The sequence below is a fragment of the Equus quagga genome, chromosome 2 (assembly GCF_021613505.1).
Source record: "Equus quagga isolate Etosha38 chromosome 2, UCLA_HA_Equagga_1.0, whole genome shotgun sequence".
Lineage (NCBI taxonomy): Eukaryota > Metazoa > Chordata > Mammalia > Perissodactyla > Equidae > Equus > Equus quagga.
In genome coordinates, this window is record NC_060268.1 from 95,275,776 (window position 1) to 95,302,348 (window position 26,573).

The window sequence follows — 26,573 nt, forward strand, 5'->3', positions numbered from 1 at the left end:
ATGATGACGATGATGATGATGACGATGACAGCAGCTGACTCACTGGGTGCTTACTGTGTGCTTAGCATCTCACACATTTGAGTTCACTTACTGCTCGCGATAGCACTGAGCTGGAGATACCATGATTATTCCCATTTCACAGATAAACGGATGGAGGCACAGTGAGGCCGGAGAGCTGCCCGCGGCCTCACAGCTGGGAAGCCACAGAGTCACCTGTGGAGCCAGATTGGAACCCGGGCGGTGCCCCTGGGGTCTGTGCTCTCATCCGCGCCTCCATACTTACCGTCTTCTAGTCTATCACTCAGGGCGTCTTAGGATTAAGCGGGAGCTGGACGGCCCCGCAGAGGTTCCGTGGTTTCTAGTAAGGAGAAGGGGCAGGAAGCCTTCAATGAGTGCAAGGAGGAGAGTGTAAGTGGACACAGAGGGGAACTGAGAGGCTTCCCGTGGCCTCTGTCTTGTTCATGGAGCTCGACGCAGAAGTATAGTAGAACAGGATGCTGGTGGCGTGCCTTTGGGAGCCAGACGGTGGAGGCGGGAGCAGGCGAGGAAGTGGGGACAGAAAGCGGAGGAGGAGCGAGCGGGAATGGAGGCTCGGGCCAGGATGGGAGGACGACCTCGAGGGCATGGTGTCAGCATCGTCTGTGATGAGGAGCCCCCAGGATGGCCACCGCACAGGCAGACGGGGCACGTTTCACATCACGGTGGAGAACAGCCGCGTGGAGGGCCAGAGAGTAGGGTGGGCCATGGGATCTGTGGATAAAACAAGCATCTTCAGCTCCAGAGGGCTTCAAGGAGGTGGCGTCCTGGTGGAGGGAGGGGCGGGCGTTGGTGAAGGTGGGAGGGAAGAGGGTGGCGGTTAGGAAGAGGACCTGAGGGGCAGTTTATTGACAACGGTGGGTGTTCCGGAGTGGAGTGCAGTGGGAAGGGGTGCAGGGGAGAGGGCACAGGAGAACGGGTGAGTGGAGAAGGGGCAGAGCCGGCTCCATTAACAGTCAGTCTCATTAACTGTTAAATAAACATCAAACCATTAAAACACCTGGCAGCATTTACATTTGCAGGGGACACACACCCTGGCCCCGAGTGTGCAGATCCGAGTGTGCAGATCCGAGTGGCTTCCCAGGGGCTCTCAGAGGGTGTGGGCGACACAGCTGGGCCTGGGGCCTGTTGGTGGGGCCTGAGGGCTACACGCATGGCAGCACCCCCAGGACAACCCCTCAGCTAGTTGTCCTTGGCTTCACCCCTCAACCCAGAGAGGTTGCAAAGTCGATCCTGCCACCTCCTTCTCACTGGCTGGAGTGGGGTGGGTTGGGAATGCCTGCCAAGCGGACTTGCTGACCATCACCCACTGACGGCCAAGCGGCTGCCGTCAAGGGGAGGGAAGCGTGACAGGCCACTTTGGAACAGCGCTACTCCCTCAGCGGGACTCCTCAGGGCAGCATCGTGCGCTGAGTTCACACGCGGAGTGAGACAGCGGCCCTTCCTGGTCCCAGCCCTCCTGGGAGCCCGTGTTGATCTGTTCCAGGGGCCTCCAGGGGTCAGTCCAAGGCGTTTCTCCCACGTCAGGTCTGTTGAGTTATCTCGAAATATGCTACCATCGCATTTGTGTTTCCAGTCTTAGTTTCAGTTTCCATCACAGTAAAACCTAGTCGCTTGAAATGCAGCATCCAGACGCACAACTGGAAACCCACCCAGTGCATTCCTGGAAGCAGGGACACGTCTAAGCGGTCGTTCCCGTAACGAGCTGGGCGGGAAAGGTGTGTCAGTCGGGGTCCGGGCAGGATGCAGAAACCACAGCAGCAGTCTGAACAGGGAACATTCAATACAAAGATTTTGTAACTGATGAAAGGTGGTAAAAGAGGACCCTGAGGAAGACAGGAATAGCAAAGTGGGCATCGGCTTCCAGCTCGAAGGCTGAGGGAAGTGGACGAGGAAGGAGCTAAGGACCTGGAGGAAAAGGCCCCCCCACAAAGCCTGAGGTCAGTTGTCGGAGGAGTGTTTGCCGCAGACGCAGGACCTGCGGTGGTGGACAATCTGGCCCGAGGCTGTGGGCTGCCGGCGGTCAGTGGAAGCAGCTGCCAGCTAGAGGGCGCAGGTGGACCAGGAACCGTCCCAGGAACCACGGGACAGGCCATGGAGAGTTTGAGGGAGACTGCTGGCCGGGCCCCTGCCTGCAGCTGGTGGACACACTGTGGAGGGAGAACCCTGACCCGGAGGAGAACCACGTCCTCCGCGGCCTGTCTCGTGTCCCCAGCACCCTCTGTGGATGAAGCTGACCTTGCACCAGCCAGGAGAGGAGGAACATTCACAGGTCCAGCTCCCGTGTCCCAAAGCGGGGCAGAGAAGGGTGGCCTGGGAGCTGCGAGGCGATAAGTTGATAACTGGCTGAGATTTATACGACCTCAATCCCAAAATTGGTCAGTTTCTGTTTCAGTGACCACCAGCCTCTGCTTGCCGATACCAACATGCTTCTTGGAGAAATGCACACAAGGGTGCTGGGTGACGGGGCCTCCACGCTGCTATGGCAGGTCAGGCCCCCGTGCCCGGGCTCGCTCTGAGCATGGTGCCTGCCCCCGCAGTGCTGGGTCTGCATTAACTGCTGTCTCCTCGGCATGCTCCTGGATAAAATGACTCGGCCGGCACACTCACAGCGCCCGTGGCTTCTTGGTCACCGTGTGCTCCTCTGTTTAGGAAGACGCGCCCAGAGTGTTTCATTCGCACCTGTTGCGAGTCACAGCCAGGCAACGCAGATCAGATCAGCTCACTGCAGACGACACTGACCGCTCTGAGGACGAGCATCTTTCACAAAGCTCAAGACACACTTCCCGCACATCATTTCCCTTCCTTGACAGGCCATGTCCATCATGGCCTGCCCTGCCTGGCCCAGCAGGTAACAGTGTTTCAGCCACCTGAGAAGTTTCCAGACACCATGCTCCTCAGCTCCCAGCTCCTGCCCCAAACTCAGCCCTGTGCCTTCCTACCAGCGAATTTTAGGGCATTATAGCCCTTCCCATGCCTACTAGTTAGTGATGGAAAGACGAGGTCTTAGCCAGAAATGATGGGAAATGAGGGGTCCTTGTGGTGTGTGTTCTTGGGTGAGAAGTGCATGGTGTCCTCTGCCTCGAAGGCGTTTCTGAGAATCAGCCGCCCCGTCAGCTCTTGGCCGACTTGACCAGCCGTGTTTCTCAGCCTTGCCGCTGCCAACATTTTGGGCCAGATAATTCTTTGTTGTGGGGCCATCCTGTTTTTGTGGGCATTTAGTGGGCTCCCTGACCCGCCCCCCCACACTGGCAATCCTCCCTTTGTGACCTTGAGAATTGTCTCCAGACATAGCCAAGTGTCGCCTGGGGGCACAGACACCTCTGGCTGAGAACCACTGAGCCAAACCGGACCACACAGGACCTCTGAGCAGGACTTCCAATGAGCCTTGAAGCTCAGGGAAATTTCTGAGTCTGATGACTCTCATGAGGAAAAATGTCATTTAGCAGGAGTGAAATTACAGCATTGAGCGCCAAGAAAAAAAATTTGTTTGAAAAGAAGATGTCGTTCCCTTGCCTCTGCAACCCAGGAATCCACAAGCTCCTCGAGACAAAAGCCCGCCCACGCCACTGGCCCAGGTGGTGGCAGCCCAGAGCACATTCTGTTTGGGCCCCTGGGCTGGCAGGTGGTCGGTGCATCCAGCCAGGGCTGTTGCAACCTTGACTTTGCTCAGGAAGCCAACGAACAGAGGAAGCACAGCGTGGCTGGAGCCCAGCTCACAGTTTGTAGCCGTACACGTGGCTGTGGGAACAGTAAGGATGTTGGTGACCACTGGGGCTTTTTCCACAAAGAAGCTCATGGGTGCATCTTGGGGGCAGCCCGTGTGTGTCCCCTGTCCACCATCCGTCTGCAGCGCAGGACAGTTGGGCCAAGGGTTAGGCTTAGGCCCCATGACACTCTGTCATCCTGGAGAGGTTCTGTCGTAGTTACTGCGCATTATTTAGAGAGGTCACCAATGGATTTAGTAGCAGAGCTAAAAGGAGAGCCTTCCCCTTTCACTCTCCGTCACACGGCTGTGAACTCACTCTGTGGATGGTGGCTTTGCCTGTGACCCCTCTAGGAAGACTCGGGCTGCGTTGGGTCCTGCTCCGTGTCCTCCTGAGCCACCTGTGCTCCCTTATGAGCACTCTTAGCGCTTCTAATTATCCAGTTACTCACCTGTCTTTCTCAATGAACTGGGCCCGTCTTGATCGCCACTGTGTCCCCCACGCACTGCTCAGTGTCAGGTACATAGTAGGGATCAACATAAACCTCGTATTTACGAAATGAATGCCCGTGAGCTTCAGTGTCAGAAAGAGCTAGGTTCAAACGTGGCTCGCTTACAGGCTAAAGGAGTTGGGCAAATTTCTTGACATCTTCAAGCCCCAGTTTTCTTATCTGAAAAATGTGGAAAATGGATCCATCTCTTCGAGTCAGAGGGAAGAGGAAATGAGATAATGTACAGAAAGTACCCAGCGCGATGCCTAGCACGTAATCAGCACTCCAGAAATGCTAAGTCCTTCCCCTCCTTCCTTAAGTAGCTTGTGCCATTTCTAAGGCAACCCAGTAATTGATTTTTTCCTAATGCAAACATTTAAGAGGAGCACTTCCCTTCCTAGAAGTTTAGGAGTTTTTATCCTGCTGTCGTGTGTCTGTAATTAATAGAATCACACAGACACAAATAGAGAGCTGATCTTCCTCTGGTCCTCAGCCCCGTCCGCCCCACCCTGTCTCTGGCTGTCACTGAGGAGGACTGAGGAGAGAATGTGCGTTTGTTTCATCACAAGCCGACTATCCCAGGAAGCCTCGGATGGGAATAGAAATTAAAGCTTATGGACCGTTCATGCTTCATCCTTCTTACCCCCCTCTTTCCCTTCCTCCGTTCCTTCCTTTATTCTTCCCTTCAGCAAATACTTCTGGAAGCCTCCTTCATCCCAAGCACTGTGCTCAGTAGAGCCTGGGGTAGACGCAGATATGGTCCCTGGCCGTCAGTTGCTCAGGACCTGGGGGGCAAGTCTGTAGAGCATGATGGGCACTGTCGTAGGAGATGACGCAGGTGCCACAGGCCAGCAGAGAAGAAACAGGAACAGAGAGACGGTCGTGCAAGGCCACATGCGAGAGGGCTTTGAACATGAGTAGGATCCTCCGGGCGCAGAGACGGTGAAGGACAGACGTTGCAGAAGGAACACACATGCAATAGCACAGAGCTGTGACGGCCGCTGGTGTTTGGGGAAAGCCCAGCTGTCATTGTGTGGCCAGGGTACGAGCAGCCGGGGTTACAGAGGAAAGAGGTGGGAGACGAGGTCTGAAAAGGAGAAACCGGGTTGCAGGGTCTCTTGTGTGCCAGCCCCGAGGAGCGTGGACGCTCCTCCACAGACGGCGCTGGGCTGCGGTAGGTTTTGAGAAGTGGATGCTGTTTCAGGAAGAGACACCATTAGGCTGTGGATTTATTTGGGAGAGATTGGCTGCAGGGTGGACTCAGAGCACTGGTGGTGGCAGTGGGCACGGAGGGCAGGAGACGGGGGGTGAGAGACGATGTTTGGGGGGTGGGGTCTCAGCAGCATCCAGAGATGCACTGGACGTGAGGAGCGAGTTTGAGGAAAGAGTTGGCACTCGCGGGTTTCCTCTCTGACCAGACGCCAAGGTGAGGGGCTAGTTCAGGTGTGAGGAGCCCAGGGGCCTTCAGACACTTAAAGGCAGCTCCGAGGCACAGAGACGGGGCCCTGGAGCTTGGGAGAGAAACCAGGACTGTGTAAAGACCACCCGAGGCGGAGTCGGTCATCCCCTGCTCTCCCCACGCACGCCCCTGGCACAGGCAGCGCCAGTCCACGTGTCCCGCACCTCCTTCTCTGTAGCATCTCAGATCTGTCTGCCCTCCGCCTCTCACTCGGTTCCGTGGTGCAGGCGGCTGTCCTCTCCTGCAAGAATGACCACAGCAGCTCCTCCTGCTCGGGCCCCTTCCCTCCCCTCCTGTCTGCTCACCCGCTGGGGAGGGGCCTTTCTAAACATGCAGGTCAGGTCCGTGTGTGCCTTGCCTCTGCTTAGAGACCTTTGGCGGTTCTCTGTTGTCTCGACACCTGCCCCTTCGTGTGGGACCTGAGCCCTGGTTCGCCCTCCGGCCCTGTCATGCTCCAGTCTCATCCATCGGGAGCCACCTGCCGGTCCCTGGGTGGACACGCCCTCTTCACTGCCAAGCCTTTGCGCAGACTGATCCTTATGTCTGGAATGCTCTTCAACCCCACCTCCCAGCCCTGCACCTGGTTAACTACTAACCTGGTTAACTACTAACTAGTCTCCCTCTGGTCTCAGCTGAAGTCTCTGGGACGCGTTTTTGCCTCGCCATGACAAGGTCATGTGTCCCTCTGGAGCGTCTTCTAGCTCTGCGTCCCCCTGTGACAGCTCGCAGCTCTATGGAGCTGCTCCCTAACCCCTCTCCCACCCGCGCTGGGAGCCGCTGAGGTGGGAACTGTCTTGTTTCCCAGCACATGCACAACACAAGCTCAGAGCCCAGGCAGCGCAGGAGCTCCGGGAGTCGGTGACTCAGCCAGTTCATGGCGATGGACCAGGCTGCCCTATCCTGTCTGCTGATGAAAGGGAAGGCCTAGCTCAGAGCCCTGCTTTCAGCACGTGCTAAGGGCCAGAGACGTGCAGAGAACCAGGGGGCACCGGAGAACGGGCTGTGCGGGAGGTCGTGGAGCCAAATCAGATGCAGTCCTAGAAGTCAACAGAACAGTTCCAGAGAGATGGCGGTCAGGAGCGTCAGTGCCCGGGAGGGACTGAGTGGGGTCTTTGCGGCCTGCAGGGTTGGGCTTGCACACACAGACTTGGCTGTAGGGTGATGGCAAGGGGTGAGGAGGGAGGGAAAGTAGGAAGACGCCGTGTGTGTGGATGGCGTTGGAAGCTGGAGGCTGGAGGGAAGGAGAAGGGGACGTGGCTGGAGGGGAGTCTTATGTGTCAGGCGGGAGGGGAGCCCTTAGGTGTCAGGCAGTGTGTGAGGGGCATGTGTGTGAAAGAGAGGGAGTCTCCCAGAACACTCTCTAGCCTTAGCTCAGATTAACCCAGTGCCCACCGATTGGGCAGGAGTCAGGGGGTCACCTGTGGTCAGCATGGCTGTTGCAAAGAGCAAGGTAGAGCCTGTCCCGCCATCCAGAGCTCGACAGAGAGCCCGTCGCCTCCAGCATGTTGTTGAATGCTTTGGAAGAAGAAGAAAATGTCCTGGGGGCTTTTGCTGAGCCTCGGTATAAACAAATCCTCTTGGGGTGAGTTTTTAAAATGTTGTAGACAAAATTCTGCTGCTTCCTCCTATTTCTTTTTTCCATTGAGTCCTCTCTGTAAAGTGTGGACAGAAGCAAGGTTGCTCTCATTTACGAATGAATTTTCTGAACCCACAAAGGGACCCATCTCCTTGTCTGAGCAGCTTCCAGATGCCTTTCCTCCCAAACCGACTGGTGTTGAGGGATCCTTGGCTAATGACGTGGGCAGGAAGGGCTCTTGGCCTTTGTGGAAGGACGTTGTGGAATGCCATTTGTGGCTTCAGCCAAATTACTGGAAAGGCAGTGAGGGTGGCCATGGCCAGTGCAGTGGAGGGGAGACCCATTGTCCAGTGGGGCCAGTAAAGGGCAGCTGGGGACGGGGTGGGGAGAATCTGGAGTGGCAGGACTGCTCCTCCCTTCTCATGCCCGCATCCATGCTGCCAAGGACAGGGCGTTCCCAAGCCTACCGACATGCCCCATTAGCGGTCACGAGGGGCAATGGGGGCTCCGAGGCTTAAAGCCCCCAGTCACCTGTCAGATGTGCTCCCAGGAGAGCCACCCTGCCTGCCCAGGCCCCTCGCCACTCTGCAGGAAGCTCCCATTTCTCTCTCACCCACTTGGCTCTCAGGGGCAAAACTGGCTTATCATCCACCGGTCAGTGTGGGAATCGGGTCGGCGAACACATGGGGCCAGTTCTGGGTGGAGGCGCCCCCAGACACATGGTCCCCCTGGGCCGCCATGGCTCTCGGGCCTCGTGGAGCCTCGGGATGGCTCCTGAAGGCCGTGTCCTGTCCGTCGGGTCTTCCAGCTGAGAGTGGACAAAGCAGCGGGCAGTTCCAGGGGCGGCCGTCGGAAGTCTGGTCGCAGTGGCAGAGCCAGCACCACGGGCAGCAGAGCGGCGAGCAGCACTCGCACCAGCAGCCTGGTCAGACCGAAGTGTTCCAGGTAAATCAAGCGAGCACCGCCTTCCCGAGGTACCACTGCCTCTCCTCTGCTTCTTCACCTCGGTCTCTGTGCGGCTCTGGCCCACCCGCGAGCGGAGCCCTAGCCGAGCAGGTCGGGGTGACGGCTCCTCCACTCTGGTTCCACAGGATGGGGCTGCTGGCTGCTGGGTGGGGAGGCCAGGTGCCTTGCAGCCCCAAGGTGGGGGGGTGTCCCGGGCCCACCCCCAGGCCCACGCCCACAGCCATGCAGAGCAGGACTCGCCCCCTTGGGGGGTTTCTTGGCTCCACTTTCAACCAGACAAGCTCCCGCTGGAGGAATGCTCCAGATGGGGCACGAGCCTGTCCCTCGGCAGGTGCTCGGCCCACCCCGCCAGGCCTGCATGAGGGAGAAGCAGCTTCTGTCCCGCCCGGAGCCCCAGGCCTGCCCTGCAGAGCAAGGAAGGGGCAGGAAGCACAAGTGGGTGGCTTCTGAGACTCCTAGCATCGTAGCCCTCCTCTCAAGGGGCGGCTCTCCAGGACCCCCAGCCTCACCCCAGCCTCCTTTCCCGCCACGTCAAGCAGCATTGTCACAGATCAAGGTCTAGAACCCAGACGTCACTCCAGGTCTCCAAGGGGCCATATCCTCCCAAAGGCACAAAGAAGTGCCTCACCCAGGCCCTGGCCTGACCTCCCCTTCCTCCTCCTGTGAGGCTCGCCCTGGCCCATCCGTGGGCCTCACGGCAGCCGCATTTGACAGAATTCCCCAACCTGGCTCTTAATGGTCACGATGCTACAAAGAATTCTCGGTCAAATAAGTTTGTGAAACGCTGGTGAAACAAAGTTATTCAGTTTCTTGACTGAGGGACTTTTTCAGAGCCTTTATGATACTAACGCAGACTGAGAATTTTTAAGGGGGAGACAAAGTATGCCTTATTTCCCAAACTTATTTGTCCACAGCATCCTTTTCTCCCAGAGTGTCTCCTGGGCCGTGAATTCGACAGGACACACTTTGGGAGGTCTGCCACGAGGATTGAAACATAAGCCACTCCCATTTGCTAGATCAGGACTCTGAGGGCAGAAAGCTTGAAGGACTTGTGAGAAGCGAGTTCTAGCCGGGCAGGAGTTTGGCCCCGCCCTGATAGAGCGATGCAGACATGCCCCGCAGGTGTCCTCCTCTTCTCCGTCCTCCCTCTGCCCCTCCCCACCCTGCGTTTCCCATACTTTTGGATCATCACTGTGTGCACTGCTCGCTGCCAGGCTGAGTTCTCCCCACCAGCGGGGCTCTCGTCGGCCCCGGGTCCTGGCTCGGCTTCACACAGACAAGGGCTGCCTCCTGAGGTCGTGCTGACCTGCTGGAGACGGCTTGAGGGAGGAGCAGCTCCCCGGGTCTCAGACATTTGAGGACCCTTAGCGGGTTCCTCTGAGGGGCCCCCCATATTTCTGGGCTGCCCGGTAGAGGGATGACTGCGAGGTGGCAGGGCAGGCTGAGCTCCTGGGGTGCCCGGTGCCGGGAGAGTGGGCTGCCTCCCCCACGGCTTTCTTTCCTTCCCCTGCAGGACATGCTGCCCATGCCAGGAGACCCCACCCAGGGCACCGGGAACTACAACATCGAAGACTTTGCCGACCTGGGCATGTTCCCGCCCTTCTCCGAGTAGCTGCAGGCACAGCCAGGCCCCCGCCGGGCAGCGCCACCCGCGCGGTGACATCGCCAACCACGGGCGCCGGGTCCCCCTCCCCCCGCCCGCCCGGCGCCAGGACCCCCCAGCAGAAGGCGCCTCGGCCCCCGTGTCCCCCTTGGTGCAGCGTCACTTAGCTCCCGCCCACGGCCACGGCTGCCTGGCCCCTGACCAGGAGCCCCAGTAGACGTTGGGGGTCGGCTGTGTTTATTGTATTTTCTCTGCGTGCTTGGGAGCTGAGCCTGCTGGGTCCTTGAAGTCTGGTTGTGAATAATCTCGTGATGGACGATTTCACTGTAAAAAGTCTGCTTACAGCCCAGAGTGCCGATCAGCACCAGGCCACCCAGGAGGCTGGAGTGAGTCCCTTCTGCCTCTACCGTCTGCAGATGGGCGGGGTCAGGGGGTCAGGAGAGGCGGCAAGGTGCACAGCCCCTGTCCCCTGAGCTGGGGACCAGGAGCATGGGGATGCGGAGGTGGACGCTGCCCCCAGCCTCCAGCTTGGCCAGGTCCGGCTGTGCGCCCCCAATGCCGTGGCCTGTGTGTGCTCTGTGCTGTGTGACTGCATCCCCGTCCTGATGGAGGTGTCATGCCCACGTCTGTCATGTGCAGCCTGAGTGAGTGTCTAGGATCTGGGGTGCTAAGGAGCGAGGCCCCAGATTTGCAGCCCCCGCCCTAAGCTCGCAGCTCCCTGCCTGGGGGGAGCTTGGCCCCCGTCTGGACGCCCTGCTGACAGGTCGGAGGGAGCAGTGGGCACACCCCAGTGTCCCCAAGAGTCATGGCTGGGAACCTGCTCACTTTAATGGGTCAGTTCTGTGATCCAGGCCCCTCGGTGTGGATTGAGGTGTCCTCCTCTGAGAGAAACCAGCCCCCCTCCTACGGGAGACCCCAGGAGACCACTCGCCCCTCTCTCACTGGGTCTGAGGAACAGCTCTTCCTGGTTGTTGCCCATCCTTGCTCCATCGTCCCCACCCAGTGCCTGAGGGAGGCCACCCTGAGGTCACAGAGCCCTTCTGTAGAGGGGGGTGGGCAGGACGCCCAGCCTCCTGACTTCTGTGCCCTGCAGACTCGCTCCCTAGGACCAGCCTGGGGGGTGCACCTGCTTAGTGGCCCAGGGGATGGTGTGGGCGTGAATCCACCGCAGAGCCGGGACGTGAAACCCGTCCCTAAGGCCAGTCGGGCCTGCCTTCTTCAGCTGACCAGGAGCAAGGGCGACCCAGGAGGGGCAGAGTGCAGGCGTGTGGGCAGAAGACATGGTTCCAGGTCTGGTTCTGGTTCTGATTCTGTCACACACTCACCAGGGCCTTGAATTCCTCAGGCAGTCTCAAGACAGGAGTAAGAGCTGACTTCTAGAAACTTCCGCCCAGCTGACCTCTGAGTCCATGGCCCCTGGCTCGAGGTGTTTCCCTCCGATTTGAGGAGATTAGTTCAAGAATCAGTCCCCTGTCGTTTCTTAGCTTTGCCCCTCCACTCGCCCACTAAGCAGGGCTCACTCAGCCTCTCTGTTCCCTCTTTTCCTGACAGTCCCACCAGCTCGTGACTCCCATGGGGAGATGAGCTACGCGGGGCTCCTCGGGGCAGGAGGAGCCCACCCCCAGCAAGGCCCTGTGTTCCTCCCAGAGCCCCTTCTGGCAGGCGTCCTCAGCCCCTGTCTCAGAGCCCCCATGGATCCCTCCCCTTGGGCCTGGGCAGTGGAGCTGGTCCCGGACTGCCCAGTGCAGAGCGAGCCGCACAGGTAGGACATAGCCAGGGCACGTTGCTCTGACCCTCTAGAAGCTCTGCGCCAACGCCAGCCCTGTCTGTCTGACTCCTTGTGCCCAGTCGTGCGCAGGATGCTCCCCCTGTAAAAATCCAGCGTTGTTGGGCAGCATACCGATGCCGTTCCTAGACTGTAAACTAACCCTGGCGTCCGTTTGCAGGGCGACTTCAATCCTTTTGTGGATAGTGGAGGTTGGGTCTTGGGTTTACATACACGTGCCATCCTTTTTCCCTCAGGAGCCTTTGTGCTTCCAGGGAAAAGGCTGGTGGTGGAGACCCCCACAGCCCACAGTTCAGACCCAGAAGGGACTCCCCGGCCGGCCCTGCCCCTGGGGCCACCTCTGCCTCTGCAGCCTCGAGCTTGCCCCAGGCAGTGGACATAATTATTTCCAAGAATAGGGCAAAAACAGCTTTCGGATCAAAGAATGGTTTCTCGGGTAAGTGAAAACAGGCTTTCCGTGGCCTTTAGCCTGTGAGTGTGGAAGTTCTGGGGGTTTTATGTTCGTTTTCTCCTTTTGTTTTTTGGAAAGAACTTGGTGATTTTCTTAGGTACGTGTGCTAGGTAGACATGCTGGCTGTGGGCCTCCCACATATCGGGTCTGTGCTGGGCCAGGAGGACGCGCAGAGGAACAGAAGAGCCTTGCTCCCAATGACCTTTCAGTTACTTCCCTCACGTAAACAAAGGTTGGGGTGAGGACAGCTCAGTTCTTAGCCCTGGAAGACGAGGATTTTTGGGGGGCTGGAAGCGCACATCACGTCCTGGGGCGCATCATCACTAGACAGGCCGGGCCTCGTCCCTTCCAGCGTTGGCCCAGGAGCACCAGCAGGGACTCTGATTCGAATCTGACGGGCTCACTAGTGTTCCCTCTTTTCTGTCCCCCTCTCAGAACCCGTCACGTGGCCAATAAGAAAACAGGCTGGGAGGATCCCACACCGAAGGGATTCTCTTCCCAAAGAATTTTGAGACCAACTGGAGTAAGAATGAAAGCCCTAGAGGATCTATTTATCCCAGGTTGGAAGAGGACCCCCCCATGCCAGTCCCGCCCAGCCAGGAGGCCGGAGAGCCCTGGGCCCTGTTGCAGCCTGTCCTTCAGCCCGTGCCCCAGCCTGGACTCCTCTCCTACTAGAGGTGGAGTGGGAGCTGGATTGGGAAGGGGAGAGGCCCGTAGGAGTGGGTTTGGCTCTGGGCTCACATACTCATCCCGCCTCATCGCATCCGCTAGAGTTTAGCTGGCTCTCCTCAAACTGAGCAAGCAGAGGGCTTCCCACGCTGTGGCTGCCTGAGCCACTGGCGAGGACAGAAACACAGCCACGTTGAGGCTCAGCTAGGACTTGGTTAGTGACCATGATAGTGGCGAAGAAGGTTCTAGAACATTCACCCTATATGGTGCTTCCCACTAGTCTTGCGTTTAGCTTTGGGTGGGGAGTGACAGAGCCATCCAAACAGCCACATTCTTCTCCGCTTTCCAACACATCAAATTCAACCCTTTTGCTGTGTCGTGGATACCTGTTGCAAATAATGGGAGGATTCTAATAGTTGATGGCACTTCCGTCGGGGAGCTTAAACCTTCCATGCTGATCAAGGGGCCGTGTGTTCCCCAGACGGGCCACACTTGACAGTGTCAGCGTTCCTTCTGGTCTTAGCGCGGAGATGAGGCAGGCCCGGGGAAGTGACTGATGGTCCCGTTCCCCCACGTTGGCACCCAGGGCTGCAGATGAGCTCTGCTGGGCCGTGAGCACTCACCCACCTGCTCCTTGACAGATATGACCCATCACACAAGCGGAACCAAGCGGATGACCTGACAGCGCTAGCCAGTAACAAGTCAGCATAGACATGTTGTTTGTTTTACCAGAAAATACGGGCCGGTCGTTAGGTCACTGTGGCCTGACTTGCTAGGGTCCACCCCCCTGCCTTCCCCACCAGATCCTCGTCTTGTGTGCTCAGGGGCCACCTCGTGTCCGCACTTTCCCAATGGCCTGGGGTCTGGGAAACATGAAGGGGCCCCCGCCAGGGAGCAGGCTAGTTCTCATAGGTGGGTGCACCTGGGTCTCAGGCCAAAGCTGGTTTCGTGGTCGAGCACTGGCCACAGCCTGTGGGGCACTGGCCATGGACGTGCAGACGAAGGTCTTGCGGGCTATGTTGGGCCAGGGCGGCTTGCTTCCTGCCACCATCTCGTTCTCCTTCAGAAACGAGAGATTTCACAGAGCGGCTTCCGGGGACCGTTGGAGCGCTTCATCCTTTCTCTCCTAACTTTTCTCCTCATGGATGTGCACTGTGCTGTGGGTAAATCACCATTTGTGTTTGAATGTCGTTGATGACTAACGGTGATTAAGTCGGTTGTGTACATGTGTAACTAATGTAACTGCCTTTTAAAATTTCATGACAATAAAGCTGACTTTGCTCTGAACGATGACTAGCCGGGCAGACGCTGTCATTGAACAATTCATGGAACCAGCCCTTGGGGTGTGGGCTGTATCTCGCGTGCCTCCTTCCCAAGGACTGTTTTGTGTCACAGCCAGGAAAGTGTGACAAATGACCCTGTCGGGGGGTCTAGTACGTAAGATGAAAAAGGAAACTAGTAATTCTTGAGCTGGTGTGTTAGGCAAGGCTCTCTGGAAGGCTGTTTGCGAATGCTATTTTTGTTAATCATTTCAAACCTATGCTATGTGTTTATTATTCCTGATTTATAGATTAAGAAACTGCAAGTCAGAGAAGTTAAGTGACTTTTCTAAGAACACACAGGAAGGAAATGGCAGAAGCAGGATTTGATCTCAGGTCTCATTCCAAAACCCTGTATACGTTGTCCTCTTCAAACGCGGTTATTATTTTCTTTTTTAACTTCTCTCAAAATTAAGTTAGCATTTTAGTATGCTCAAACCTCTGGTAAATGCTTACAAATTCTAATCTTTCTCTGTTGAAAGAAGACCATTTAGAATCTAGCAAAATGGCAGAGTAAAATCATTTGAAAGCTCTTTTCCATCAAAGACCTAGGACTGCTATTTTTTTGACAGCTTTATTGAGCTATTATTGACATAAAATAAACTGCACATATTTAAAGTGTACGCAGGAGAAAAATTATGACCTTGAGTTAAGCATAGATTTCTTAGACGCCACACCAAAAGCATAATCTATAAAAGAATAAAATGATAAATTGGATTTTAAAAATTCAAACCTTTCTTTTTCAAAAGACACTGTTAAGAGGATGGAGGGGCCGGCCCGGTGGCGCAGTGGTTAAGTGCACACATTCCGCTTCAGCAGCCCGGGGTTCGCTGGTTTGGATCCCAGGTGTGGACATGGCACAGCTTGGCAAGCCACGCTGTGGCAGGCGTCCCACATATAAAGTGGAGGAAGATGGGCATGGATGTTAGCTCAAGGCCAGTCTTCCTCAGCAAAAAGAGGAGGATTGGTGGCAGATGTTAGCTCAAGGCTAATCTTCCTCCAAAAAAAAAGAGGATGGGAAGATAAGCCACTGACTGGGAGAAAACATTTGCAAATCATGTATCTGACAAAGGACTTGTATCCAAAATACATAAAGAACTCTTACAACTTAATAAACAGCTCAGCACAAGACAGACAGAAAATGTGAACAAACGCTTCGCCAAAGAAGATACGCAGTGGCAAATAAGCACATGGGAAAATGGTTAGCATCATTAGTCATCAGGGAAGTGCAAGCTAAAACTGTAATGAGACACCATTCTAACTCCACTAGCCATTAGAATGGTTAAAGTTTAAAAGCTGACAATAGCAAGTGTTGTCCAGCATATGGAGCAACTAGAACCCCACACGTCAAATGGTACAGCCGCTTTGCGTAACAGTTGGGCAGTTTCTTGTTAAGTTAAGCATACACTCACCTTATGACCTAGCCTTTCCACACCCAGGAGAAATGAAAAGATATTTCCACACAAAGACTTGAATAGGAGTATTAACTGAAGCTTTATATGTAATAGCCAAGAACCAGAAATAACCTAGATGTCCATCAGCAGGGGAATGGATAAACAACTTGTGATATATCTGTACAATGGAGTATTATTCAGCAAAGAAACAGAACAAAGTACTGATACAAGAAACCACATAGACAGCTCTCAGAAACATCGTGCAGAGCAAAAGAAACCAGGCACAATCGTACTGTGTGATTCCATTTCTATGAAACTCTGGAAAAGACATAGCCAATCAGTAGTGACAGGAAGCAAACCAGTAGCTCTGGGGCTGGAGAGGTGGGTGGGGAGTAAGCAGGGAGAGGCTGAAGGGAACTTTCAGTGGTGATGAGAAGCTTCTAGATTTTGACTGTGTGGTGGGCACGAAGATGTATTCAAATAACGAAACTCATCGAACTGTTCACTTCAGATGGGCACTTTAAATTGTATTGTGTGTAAATTATGTCTAAATTAAGTTGATGTAAAAATAACCAGGGGAGAGTTTTTTGTGGAATTTGACAAAGTGATCCTGAGTTTCATAGGGAAGAAAAAAAAGAAAAATAATATCTAATAAATTTTGTTGTATAAGATATAAAAAAAGAAGAAGAAGAAAAGGTAGAGAAAGATGGAGCATTCAACCTACTAGGCATTCGGAGGCTTTATAATTAAAAGTGTGGGGTTGGCATGGAGATAGGAAACTAGATCAACAGAACACAACAAAGAACCCAGAAATACACACACATTCGGAAAGAAAATTGTTATCTGGAAAAGGCAACATTGCAAATCACGGGACCAGATAGACTTCCCATAAATGGTGGTGGGGGGAAAAACACATAAGAAAACAAGTACTTACATCCTTATCTTATGCAATAAACACAAAATAGATTCCACACGGATGAAAACAACTGAATGTTAAAAAGCAGTATCTATAAAACATTTAGGAAAAAAAGTCTAGGTAAATATATTCATGAAATCAAGTCAGGGAAGGAGTTCTCCAACCAGGCACAAAGACCACAAACCATGAAGTAAGATACGGATATGTTGGAACTCACTAAAAAATATTCAGCTTAAAGAAATGGAAAAGACAACCAATAAACAGGTAATAAATATTTGCCATTTATATACCCAACAAAGTGGTATTCAGAGAGAGTATTCAGAATATATGAAGGCTTCATAAAATCAATAAGAAAAGTACCATTCAATAAATCAATAGCCAAAGGGTTTGAACTGTCAACTCATAGAAACTCAAATGGCATTAGATCTCTTAGGAGAGGCCCACCCGCCTAGTGTCCGCCTGCAAAAGCAGAAATCAGTTTAAGAGGCAAGGCGTTTATTTGGGATCAAAGAATTGCAATTCGGGGAGCACAGATGCAGGTGAGAAACCCAAATAGCGTCCCACTAGGGAGCAAAAGTCCAGGGCTTTTAAGGGAGGGAGGTTGTATTACAAACAATGTTAATTGGACCTGGAGGCAGAGAGCTAGTCTTGGCTGAACGTTGATTGACTATTGATTCCATCTTCAGAAAGCCCACCATGCTCAGTCTTCATGATCAGGATGGCTCTTCTCCCGCCAATTTCCCAAACAATGGCCTGTCACCCAGTGGCCGTGCGGGCCCCGTCCAAGATTCAAGACAGCGAGGAACTGTCTCTGGAAAGGCAGCTCTGACTCTGTTTAAGATGGATCTGCTACCGTCAACTGTGACACTGGTCATTAAGGGAGATGGAAAATTAGAACAAGATAACTCGGTCACTCTGTTTGCTAAACCTGATAACACAATTGTTGTTGAGGATATGGGGAAACAGACACTCTTCCCTTGCTGGTGGGAAACAGGACAATTGCTGCGGAAAATGTTAGGCAACATCCAGGAACATCTAAGCTGTACAAACCCTCTGACTCAGCAAAGCCGACTCCTGGTGTCTATCCTTGGAGACCTCCTACGTGTGCACAAGATGACATGTAAGGGGACATATGTTGTGCTGTTCACACTAGTGAGAAGTGGGGAACTGTCCAACCATTCTTCACTAGAGAAACGAACAAACTGATGTAGTCACACAAAGGAACATCTTGCAGCAATGAAAACGACCTTGTGGCGGCATGCAAAGATTCTAAAAATATCATATGGAATTAAAATGCTATGCATTTTTTGTAACTCAAGGCAATCACACATTTTGTTTGTGCAGGAATAGACATGTAGTAAAAGTTCATAGAAAAGACGCTCATGGACTGATACGTACAACTCTGGATAGAGAGGGAAGGAGATGCAGGAGTGGCTTGTCATGTTGAATTCCTTAAAACAGATTAAGAAAGAGAGAAAAGAGGAAAGGAGAGAGAGAGGTGTTGATTGAAAACAAAGGGAGGAGGAAAAGTATCTGAAGAAATTATGACAAAATGTTACACAGCTCTTTCGTCTTGGTAAGGAGCAAAGATGAAACCAGTCTGCTGTATAATGAAAATAATAATTAAACATAACTCAGTAAATGAGAAAACAGCTACTTAATTTCACTAAAAAGTCAGGGAAATGCAAATTAAAGTAACAATGAGGGGCCGGCCCCATGGTTAAGTTCAGTGTGCTCCATTTTGGCAGCCCAGGTTCACAGGTTCGGATCCCAGGCGCAGACCTACCGCACTCATCAGCCATGCTGTAGCAGCAATCCACATACAAAGTAGATGAAGATTGGCGCAGATGTTAACTCAGGGAGAATCTTCCTCAGCAAAAATAAATAAATAAAAAAATAAAGTAGCAATGAAATGGGATTTCTCACACACACACACACCCGCTATAGATCGGCAAAAGCATAAAAGAGTGATTATACCTAGGAGAGGTAAGAATGCATGGGAAAGAATTTTCTTACATATTTTCGGTAGAAATGTAAGTTTTTACCACTTATCTTGAGAGTAATGTGGCAATATCAATTAATTAAAAATAAATGTATCTTTGACTTAGCTATCTCAATCCTAGACATCCTTCCTAATGAAATAAAAGCTGAAATATACAGGTAGATGTATAAGAATGTTGACTGCAGCAATGTTTTGTAGTGGGAGAAAAGTCTAAATTAAGCCCACTAATAGAGGAATGCATGAATGAATTAGAGAACGTCTATATTATTAAATATTATTTAGTCTTACCTCAATATATTAACAAACGAAAACAATAATCAGAAAATCATACATAGTATTAATCCATTTTAATAAAACGAACATTAAAAAAAAGCACATTGTGTAGCTTCCTTTGTGAGTACATAGTTGTGTACGTTCATCTGTGTGTACATGTGGAAAATGAATAGAATATTCACATTAGGCTGCATCTGGAGGGGAGAAAATGGTCGCCTGGATTGTGCAAGCAGAGAGAGTAAACAAAAATGAAAATAAACGTGTTAAGAATGATAACTGGACAATTGCTCTGGTCCTGTTGCATGTATGTAAAATTATTTATGTGTGCATTTATATGGGTAAAAGATGTGTGAAAATATAGTAATGGCACTATCCACATGATGGAATCTAAGCTGAATTTCCTTTCTAGCCTCGTAATTTTTAATAGTATTTGTTTTACAAAATATATATTGTTTATAAAATCATGAAAAATAAGAAAAATTGTCAGAATAAGAAAACACGTGGTTAGCCACCGTGCCTTGAAATCATGAAATATTTGGGAATTCAGACACCAAGGGGTGCAAAAGAGAAGTGTGCCACCCACAGCTGGCCACATCTGTGATGGATGGGAAGGTGAAAGTGTTGCGAGGCGAGGACCGGGGAGAAATAGTGAATAAAGTTCCAACACTTGCCCAGACACGGGCTAGTACTTCACCCATAGTCTGTCTTAATCCTGAAAATACACAACTAGGGGCTGGCCCCGTGGCCGAGTGGTTAAGTTCATGCGCTCCGCTGCAGGCGGCCCAGTGTTTCGTTGGTTCTAATCCTGGGCGCTGACGTGGCACTGCTCATCAAACCACGCTGAGGCAGCGTCCCACATGCCACAACAGAAGGACCCACAACGAAGAATATACAACTATGTACCGGGGGGCTTTGGGGAGAAAAAGGAAAAAAATAATAAAAAAATTTTAAAAAATACACAACTAAATAAAAATATACTCGTCGCAGGTAGAACGATGGTAATTGTTTTCCTGAATTTACCAATAATATGCGCTCGTGATTTTTTAAGTGCAGAGCATAGAAAAGGATGAAGAAGGAAAGATTTTATTCCAATTCATGCTTGTTGGTGACTGGGGCCAGGTGGGAAGGGAGAGGTGACAGGGGTCAAGCGCGTGGGACATGCTCAGAATTCAGGGAGGGAATACAGCCGCCGGAGGAACCGCATGCATTCTCATGGTGCACCCAGACTTCCATCCCTCCCTCCCTGCTCCCCTCCCTAACAGCTGTGAGCTTCTTTGTCCTGAAAACCCTCTTGAGCCTGTTCTCAGTAAACACTCGTGGAGCACCTGCCACCTGCCATGCACAGGGTTGAGGCTAGACTGGGAAGCTGCGGCCCCATCCACAGGAGCCCCATCCCCAGGGGAGAGAGACAAGCAAAGGGAAGATGATGTTGCAGAAAGTGCTGAGGGTTGAGGTGGAGGCACCCTTCCCGCACCAGCACAGACGGGGTGCGGGGCATCCGGGAATGGCCGAATAGTTCATAAGGTTCCGATTAGCGTGACTTCACCAACCAGTCCCAGAGGGGGCCCAGCAGAAGCAGAGCCACCCACTGGGCTCACAGCTTGTTGACTCAGCTTTTGCAGAAAGCGCTTAATGGGCTCCCATCTCCAAGCCTAAGACCCTTATAAATCATGAAAACAGGGCACGCCACCCAGCCCTCAGCAGGGCTCCGGATTAAGATGACTGGAACACAGCCTGCCCCGGGTTCTACAGCACGACTCCTAATTCTTCCCACACATTTCGCTTAAGAGTCAAACATCTACACCAGAAACGAAGAAACGTGACCTGGGGCTGTTGAGAAGTTTCATCACGGCAATCGATCCGTGTGTGAGCGTTTCTCTCCCACGGGGCTCCTGGAGAGCAGAAGCCATGTCTACTCATTTTCCTCGTGGAAACTCCACACGCCTAAGTGGCTACCACGTTTTCATCCTGGCCATGTTTGAGCCTGTGGAACCGAGCTATGTTGGTGATGATGTCCCATGAGGGTTCGTGGAGACCTGGGCCATCCCGCAGACCCAACTACACTTCTGAGAGGTGTGGTTCTGAGAGCTCCCCATGGAAGAGCACTGAGCCACCCGGTCACATCGACTGGGTGAGGAGCGAGGATCCCGAATGCTAAGAAGATGCTAGAGACCTTGGAGTTTCAGTTTCCTGGGTTCACTTTCCACAGGTGGAATGAAGTGTCCACTTGGGACCAGCAGGCCCACTTCCTGACCATCAGGTGAGGGTGACGAGACTGTCTAAGCATGGGTGCTGGCTCCCAGGAAGGTGGGAGGGGAGAGGCGAGAAGGGACCCGGGGTGAGGTGCTGGGGGCAGTGTTTGGCGAAGGCTCCTTCACGGTTCTTGTTCATCAGCTTCTGCCCAGCATGCTGCACAGTACGTGGTTCTCAGTGAACCATCTTTAAGTGACAAGGAACTCATTTTACTTTGGAGCCCAAGCATTCGGCAGAGCAGGCAGAGGCAGGTCCCTCCGTCCAGATCTGCAGTGAGTTCACAATGACTAGTGGCGGCTCGAGAGCGGTTTCTGGATAGGCCCCAGACGTCCACTCTCTGCTAGCTATGGGCATGTTTAAACTCGTGTGTTGTTCCTGTCTGCTTCAAGTAGATGGAGAGGATGGGAGGCAGCGGAGAGCTGGGATGCAGAGTTAGCATTTGGTCCTGATGAAAACTGGCTGAGCCCAAAGGAAAGGGATGGGCTGGGGGTAGAGGTGGGTGGGAAAGGGAAAGGGAAAAAGGACAAGGGTCAGGAGGATGTGGGGAACAAAAACTTCAACTCTGGGGTCTTCGAGCCGTGTCCCTGATTTCACTGTAGAAATTGTCCAGAAAACTACCATTCCTTTTGTGTGTGTGTGGTGGGGCAGGAAGTATGCGGGGTACAAAGAGTAGCCAGAGACTAAGCTGAATCCTCAGGCTTGAAAAGGATCCCTCAAGAGCGACATACAGGGAAGAATTGAAAACCCGTGGGTAAAGGCAATTCCCATCACCTGAGAAGACAATTCCGTGATGCCTGGGGCCGGGTGATAGAAAGATGGCATATTCCAGACAGATAATCTGCAGATGAAGAAGAAGTGGGTGACCTTAGACTGACACAATGTTACATGTCCAATTTATTCCATAAAAAGATAAATTAGAAAAAAAGAAGAAATAGGAGAAAGGCAAAAGGTTGGGCTGTGTGGCAGGGGCCGAGATGGAAATGCTGGTCCTGAGTGCATCCTGGACCCAAGGATCCTGTAGACACCACAGGCCTGGGGTCCCAGGGGACTGGGCTGCAGCACAAAGAGGTCGTCAGCACAGGGTGGGGGTGGGAGAGCACAGCCCCTCTGAGCAGACCACAGAAGTCCCCGTGACTCTCTCACCCGGCTGGGGGGACAAAGCAGCTGCCAGCAGGCCCTCTGCCCACTTTCCTGCATCCACCTCTCTCTGTCTTCACTCCCAGGCATTGGGATCTGAGTCTCTGTCACAGGACTGTCTTCAGGCTACGGGATCCTACTTTGCCAAAGCACATAGATCCATGAGTGACTGAGATTTTGCATCCCACCAAGAACAGCCCTTGACGGAGGACTGATGGGTACCAGGGCGTAGGTACCCCAGCTGCCTTGCTCCCTGATGGGGCATCGCTACATTGTAACTTGTCTTTTCTCCAGCGCATCCCTATGGGATTGAGACATACTTACCCTCTGTGGAAACTTTGTTTGCCTGATATTGTGGCTTCTTTAGTCTTTTTCCTTTCAGTCCCACTTCACGGGGTGGGGCATCCTCCTGAGCCTTTCTCGGCCTTTGAGGTCGGCTGTCCTGGGTCTCCTGTGAGTGTTGCATCTTCTAGAGCCGTGCAATCATGGGGTGGAGGTGGTGGCGGGTGGAAGCGCCACATCCCTACCAGCGTTTCCTTAGGTAAATCACTTTCGCAGGAATATTTCTCTTAGATTCTGCTTCTGGAGAACCTGACCTCAGACAGCACTGCTGTAACAGACACGGAGCTGCAGTAAAATAAATAAGACCGTGTAAACGCTGCATTATTCTCTCAGAAAAAAAGAGAAATACAAAAATACATATTTTTTAAAAGCTATACACGCAAAGAATTTAGACTCTACTTTGCAATACAAATTAATATTTTTTGTAATATTTGTTACTGTAGATGGGGACAGGACTTTGTCCTCAAAGATCCCTATTTTTTCCCAGGATGAGGGAAAGCAACTTTTCTCAGTTTCCCTGGGACTGCGAAAGCAGTGAAAATTCCGTGTCCCGAAAATGAAGAAAACTAGGACGTCTGGTCACCTGCCCAGGACCCCAGCATTTGCTGGCAAGGAAGACGGAGCCCCGGGAGAGGAAAGAGGAAGCTGATGAGGTTGTGTACGCCCGCGGACGGCCAGAGCTGGAGGGGACTGCAGCCGTCACGGAGGCTGACGTTCTCCGGGAACCATCCGGGAAAGGGGTCCAGAAGTTAGAGGAGTTTTGTCTCGTTCCCCAGAAGCTTTAGCAAGAGAGGAAAGCTCCTCTCCGCTCGGACATTCTCGATGAGCAAGGCCGAGAAGCAGACCCCGAAAGACCCCACAAGAAGCTGAGCAGTTTTCTACGGCAAACTTGGCTCATCGGCCCTGGGCAGAATGGCCCCTCCACTGTAACCTGGAGGAGGCTGACCAGGTCAGCGTGCACGTCCCACCCGTCCACCGCCCAGGGGCAGTGGCAGCTCGTGCAAACCCGCCTGGCAGCTCGGTCCCTTGCAGGAAACCCCACCTCCTTGAGGCTGAAGGTTCAGAGGAGAGCAACGTTGTCTCCCCTAAGGAAAACCAACGCAAGGGTCCCCTGCAGTCTCGCTGGACCTTCTCAGGACCCTGAGGAGGAGGCGTGGCTGAAACCTGGGCTCGTCCCTGGGCAGAGAAGGGGAGGAAGCTGGGCAGACTCTGGGCAGCGGTCACGACAGAGCGCGGCTTCCATGGGTGGCCTCCATGGGGCTCCCAAGCCAGGATGCCATCTGGGAGCAAGCCCATCTGTTAGGCTGTCACAACAAATGACCACAAATGAGAGGGCTTAAAACAACAGAAATTTATTCTCTCAGAATCCTGGAGACCACAAGTCTGAGATCGAGGTGTTGGAGGGTGGGTTCCCCCTGGACGCTCATGCCTCCTCTGAGCTTCTGGTGGCAGCAGCCGTCCTTGATGTCCCTGGGTTTATAGCTACACACCTCCAGGCTCTGTCTGCATCTTCACGTGGCCTTCTTCCTGTGTCTCTGTTTCAGATCTCCCCTGCCTTTCTCTTATAAGGACGCCAGTCGTCGGATTTGGGGCTTACCCTAAATCTAGGACGACCTCAAGATCTTTAACCTAATGAAACCTGCAGAGACCCTAGTTCCAAATAAGGTCATACGCACAGCTACCAGGGGTTAAGACTTGGACATATTTTGGGGGGACACAGTCCAACACACTACACGTGATCTTCCCCAAGAATCCAGATACTCCATCTCAGAAGTGTGAGACCCAAACAAAATAACCAGGAATGCAAGGAGCAGCGACTGAAGTGGAGGCCAAGGGAAGGATGTGTGGATTTCTGAAGAAGCACCTGGACGAGCAGAGACAACAGTTGCACCAGCTGGAGCAACAGAGGGACAGAATGCAAAAACAGTGGGCCTGGGGCGGGGTGGGGGGCAGAAACAGCTGGGCATCCTCAATGCCAGAGCGAAGGCTTAAGGAAAGTCATCCGATGAGTCTTAGACCGCAAAGAACTGCAACGAAGTTCGAGGCTCAGTCCTATTCTCTAAGAATCTCCCTTCAGACGCTTCCATCTGCCGCCATCTCCACCACCACAACTGCACAGGGCTAGAAGATGCAACACTTACGGGGGGCAGGGGACAGCTGACCGCAAGCCCTAGGTGAGAGACCCCTCACCACAGGGGAAGGGAGGGAGCCAGGACCACAGTGGAGAGGGAGGTTTCCAGGATGCTGAGGGCCAACCGCACTGCTCTGCAGGGTTGAATGTGCAGACACTGGAAATGTCTATTTGCTGTCGTTTTGTGGAGTGTTATGTAGAAGCCAGTCAGTCAAATTACTTGGTGATGTTCAAATTTACTTTTTAGTTATTCTATCAATTATTGAGAGAGGAGTGTTGAAATCTCCATTATTACGATTTGTCTATTTCACCTGAAGTTCCCTTAGCTTTGTTTCATGTATGTTTAAGCACTGTTATTAGGTGCGTAACTATTTAGGATTGTTCTATCTCCTTGATGAATTGACTCCTTTATCACTATAAGCTGCCTCTCTTTAGCCTGGCTGTCGTTCTTACGTTTGTTCTTCCGTGTGTAATAGGTCTTTTTTTCTTCTGCTTTCTTTTAAAATTTTCCCTTTGTCACTGGTTTTAACTAATTTGATCATGATGTGCTTTCATGTGTTTAGTTCATGTTTCTTTCACTTGAGATTCACGGATCTTCTTGGTCTGTTGGCTTATAGTTTTCATCAAATTTGGAAAAACTGAAGCCAGTATTTCTTCCAATGTCTTTTCTCGTGGATTTTGATATACATAGATTAGGCTGCTTGAAATTGAGTTCTGTTAGTTTTTTCCAGCATTTTTTCTCTCTGTGTTTCCTTTTGGATGGTTTCTTCCTATGTCTTCAAATTCACTGATCTTTTCTTCTGCAGTGTCCAACATGCAGTTGACCCCATCCACATCATTTTTCATCTCAGACATTGTATTTTCACCTCTAGAAGTTCAATTTGGACCTCTTTTTACCTTTGCTGTTCCCTTTTTATCATTGTCTTCATTCTGCCTTGTTGACTATAGAAACGCATGTAACATCCTTTTCCACTTATTCTATCATCTGTGTCATTTCTTGATCTGTTTCTGTTGATTACATTTTCTACTCATTATGGATCCTATTTTCCTGTTTCTTTGAATGCCTGGGAACTTTTTATTGGGTGACAGACATAAATCTTCCCTTGCTGGATGCTGGATATTTTTCTATTCTTACAAATATTATTGAGTTTTGTTCTGGTACATAGTTACCTAGAGACAGGCTGATCCTATGGGTCTCGCTTTTAAAATTTATTAGGAGGCATCAGAAAAGCCTTTAATCTGAGGCTAATTTTTCCCTTTTCATCAGACAACACTCTCTGAGCATCCTCCCAGATGCCCCCTGAGTTGCAAGGTTTCCCCTCCTAGCTGGTGGATCTGTGAGCTTCCCAGCCCTGTGTGTGTCCCTGGCACGGTTCTCTCTGCTCCTTTTGGGTTGTTCTTTCCCTGACCCTGGAGCGTTTCCTCACTGAGAGCATTCGCTGGTCAGGACTCTGCTGAAGACTTGAGGTGCCCTTTGCAGAGCTCCGTCCGTCCCTCTCTATCTCTGTGTGTGTGTGTGTGCAGCTCTCTTCTCGCTCACTCTTTGCCTTGCAGACTCTAGCATCATGCCTTCCTGGACTCCCTCTCTGTTTCTGCGACTCAGGGAGGCTGGCAGACGCTGCCCAGACTCCTTTCTTGTCCTGCAAACTAGAAACTCTCTTCTGGTGCCAATCTGGGAAAATCTTAGTGCCCACCTCATATTTTCCCCTCTCTCAGGAATCACTGGCTTCTGTCACCTGATGACCAGTGTCTGAAAACCACCATTGTATATATTTTATCTGTGTTTAGTTGAGTTAGGTGGGAGGATAAGTCTGGTCCCTGTTTCTCCGCCTTACCTGGAAGCCGAATGTCTCCTGCCTAATTTTTTTTGAGAGTCGGGCTGATATCAGCTCTGAAGTCTGTGAACCTGGCCTCGGCCTCCAACTGCAAGGCCCCACTTCCTTCTGCTCTTGTCTGAGCCCCAGACTCTGCGATCTCGTCTCCTTGCACCTCCAGATGCCCCTATTCCGGCATTTGGAACTTGTGGGTCTCCTGCACTCTACTCACTGCCCTGCGAGGAACTG

At 52.2% G+C, this 26,573-nt stretch overlaps 1 protein-coding gene across 6 annotated transcripts in view; it reads left to right on the forward strand.

Moving 5' to 3' along the window:
- The window catches only part of ARNT2 (aryl hydrocarbon receptor nuclear translocator 2), a 169,149-nt gene extending 155,113 nt beyond the window's left edge, over positions 1 to 14,036 (forward strand). For all 6 annotated transcript variants that reach the window (XM_046653232.1, XM_046653233.1, XM_046653231.1 and 3 more), the window contains 2 exons: positions 8,077 to 8,213; positions 9,748 to 14,036. In XM_046653232.1, the coding sequence (XP_046509188.1) occupies positions 8,077 to 8,213; positions 9,748 to 9,846 (236 nt within the window). In that variant the 3' untranslated portion in view covers positions 9,847 to 14,036. The remainder of the gene's footprint in view (positions 1 to 8,076; positions 8,214 to 9,747) is intronic.
- The last annotated feature ends 12,537 nt before the right edge of the window (positions 14,037 to 26,573 follow it).